This window comes from Colobus angolensis, unplaced genomic scaffold, assembly GCF_000951035.1.
Source record: "Colobus angolensis palliatus isolate OR3802 unplaced genomic scaffold, Cang.pa_1.0 Scaffold2, whole genome shotgun sequence".
Lineage (NCBI taxonomy): Eukaryota > Metazoa > Chordata > Mammalia > Primates > Cercopithecidae > Colobus > Colobus angolensis.
In genome coordinates this window covers 2,509,442-2,511,758 of record NW_012115154.1, presented here as the reverse complement: position 1 = coordinate 2,511,758, position 2,317 = coordinate 2,509,442, and the positions used below count along the sequence as shown (strand labels likewise).

Genomic DNA, 2,317 nt, shown 5'->3' with positions numbered 1-2,317 from the left:
ATGCGCCATGTGCACCTTGCTGACGATGAACAGGTCCTCCCGCTTCACAGCCTGCTCTTGGATCTTCTCTTGGATGGCTTCCCCCACCTCATGTTCATTCTGATAGACATAGGCACAGTCAATGTGGCGATATCCTGCATCAATGGCCACCTTCACCGCTTCTTTCACTTTGCCGACAGGAGACTGAAAGGCAAAAGAAAAGCCCATCACACATGTATTTTTTTTTTTTTTTAAGAAATGGGGCCTTGCCATGTTGCCCAGGCTGGCCTCACACTCCCAGTTTCAAGCAATCCTCCCACCTCCGGAGTAGCCGGAATTACACCACAGTCAGCAACCAACATAGTCTCTTATCCCCAGACCACCATCAACAGGCTGCCCTACACCGCCCAGTTTCTCCAAACCAAGGCCTCACTGGGGTCTCCTTGGCCAGGGGATATCTGGCAGGATACACATTTTAGAAAAGTTTTCAAAAGAAAAGGAGGAAAGTGAATTAATTTTATGATTATCTCCTTATGTCCTGTCCTAGTTAAAGTCAGTTCCCCTTTCATCCAGCTTAGTCCTGAAATGTCTTCAGGTGTGTCGGGGAGTGCAGCTGGCTCCACTGCAACTTGCTGAAGACCCAGATGAAAGCTTGACTCTAAATAACCCAGAGGGATTTTCAGACACGATCCCCAAATGGTGATAAGGATCTGGATAATGGTCATTACAGCATCAATCCAGATTCCAACACTTACTGGGTGTGTGGGCCCAAGCAGGTGATTCAATCTCTCTAAACCTTGTCTGCAAAATGGAAAAAAAAAATAGCACCAGCCTTATGAGGCCTTTGTGGTGATGACATGCTGCAATGAATGTTAAGTTATGCACATCACCTGACACACAGTAAGGCTCAGTAGAGGCCGTTCATTATACAAGGATCCTTTCAGAAAAAAAGGAGAAATAGAAAACCTTATAGGAATAGAGTTTGTTTTCCATTCCTATAAGAAGAAAGAGGGAGGGAGGGAGAATGAGAGAGGGAGAGAAAGAAGGGAAAGAAAGAAAAGAAAGGAAAAAAAGAAAAGAAAGGCAATAGAATTATCACATATTTGTTCTAACCTAACCAAGCCAATGATGGGGGCAAAAAGCACTTAAAACTTGATCTCTCACAGAATAGTCTTTTAAACCTCTTCTATTGTGAGATAACACACATTGAAAGGAACACAAAACAGAGATGCACAGCTACCCTACCACCTGGACAAGAAACGGGCTGCTGCCAGGCATCCAGAAGCACCCCTGTGCCCCCAACCGCTACACTACACCCTTCTTCACCTCCACTGCTAAGTTCATAATCCTTTAGTCTATCATCTCCGTGTGTTGAAGACAGCTCCTTTCATAATTCTTACTTTGCATTCCAAAATTCTGAAACTGCCTGGTGAACTTACCCAGGGGGGGCAGATTCCCTGAAATTCTGGAAGTGATTATTTGTTACATTTATATAGGATTGAAGCTCTGATTTTGGGCAAATCTTGTTATTCAAGCAAGAGACGCTGTGCATGAATCAAGCTGGAAGTGATCTGTTCGTCCAGATACACCCAGAACGTATCCTGAGAATGACCCAGTGTGGCAACAGAGTGTCCTACCTTCCAACTCGGCACAAGAGAGGGGAAAAATCAGGGTGCACAGAAGGAAAGAGAGCCGTAGGCAGAAGACTCAGCAGGCACATTAGCCACAAGGCACAGGAGAGAAGAGGAATTCCAAAGACTGCTTCTGGTCGCTAGTTAGGGTAGTGCGACCATGGATGAAAATGGCAAAGAAGGCAGAGTGAGGTGGTGATGGAACAACTTCAAACTTAGCCTAAGAGAGGCTCGGGAACCTGCCTGAGTCCTGGATATGCCTTACGATGTTTTGCCAGCTGACATTGACACAGCCAGGTGGAGCTCAGGACTCCCAGCCCAGGCTCTTGGCAGCCCCAGCACGTTGCAGATTTCAGTGTGGACAGGAACCACCTGGGGATCTTGTTAAAGTGTAGATGCCCATTAGGTAGCCTGGGGTGGAGCCTGAGACTCTGCGTTTTCTCTCCCTCTCTCTCTCTCTCTTTCTTTCTTTCTTGGATCTCACTCTGTTGCTGAAACTGGACTGCAGTGGCACAATCGCTGCTCACTGCAACCTTGACCTCTCAGACTCAACACTCAATCTCCACCTCAGCCTCCCAAGTGACTGGGACTACAGGTGCGTCCCACCATGCCCAGCTAATTTATTTATTTTTTGTAGAAATGGGGTCTTACCATGTTGCCCAGACTGGTCTCCAACTCCTGGGCTCAAGCAATCCTCCTGTCTGGGT

The 2,317-nt window shown here is 46.8% G+C and overlaps 1 protein-coding gene across 1 annotated transcript in view; it reads right to left on the bottom strand.

Moving 5' to 3' along the window:
- LOC105511383 (aldo-keto reductase family 1 member B10-like) overlaps positions 1–2,317 on the bottom strand; it is a 135,424-nt gene that overhangs the window by 76,887 nt on the left and 56,220 nt on the right. Inside the window, exon 4 of the mRNA XM_011941549.1 lies at positions 16–183. Coding sequence (XP_011796939.1) covers positions 16–183 — 168 coding nt within the window. The remainder of the gene's footprint in view (positions 1–15; positions 184–2,317) is intronic.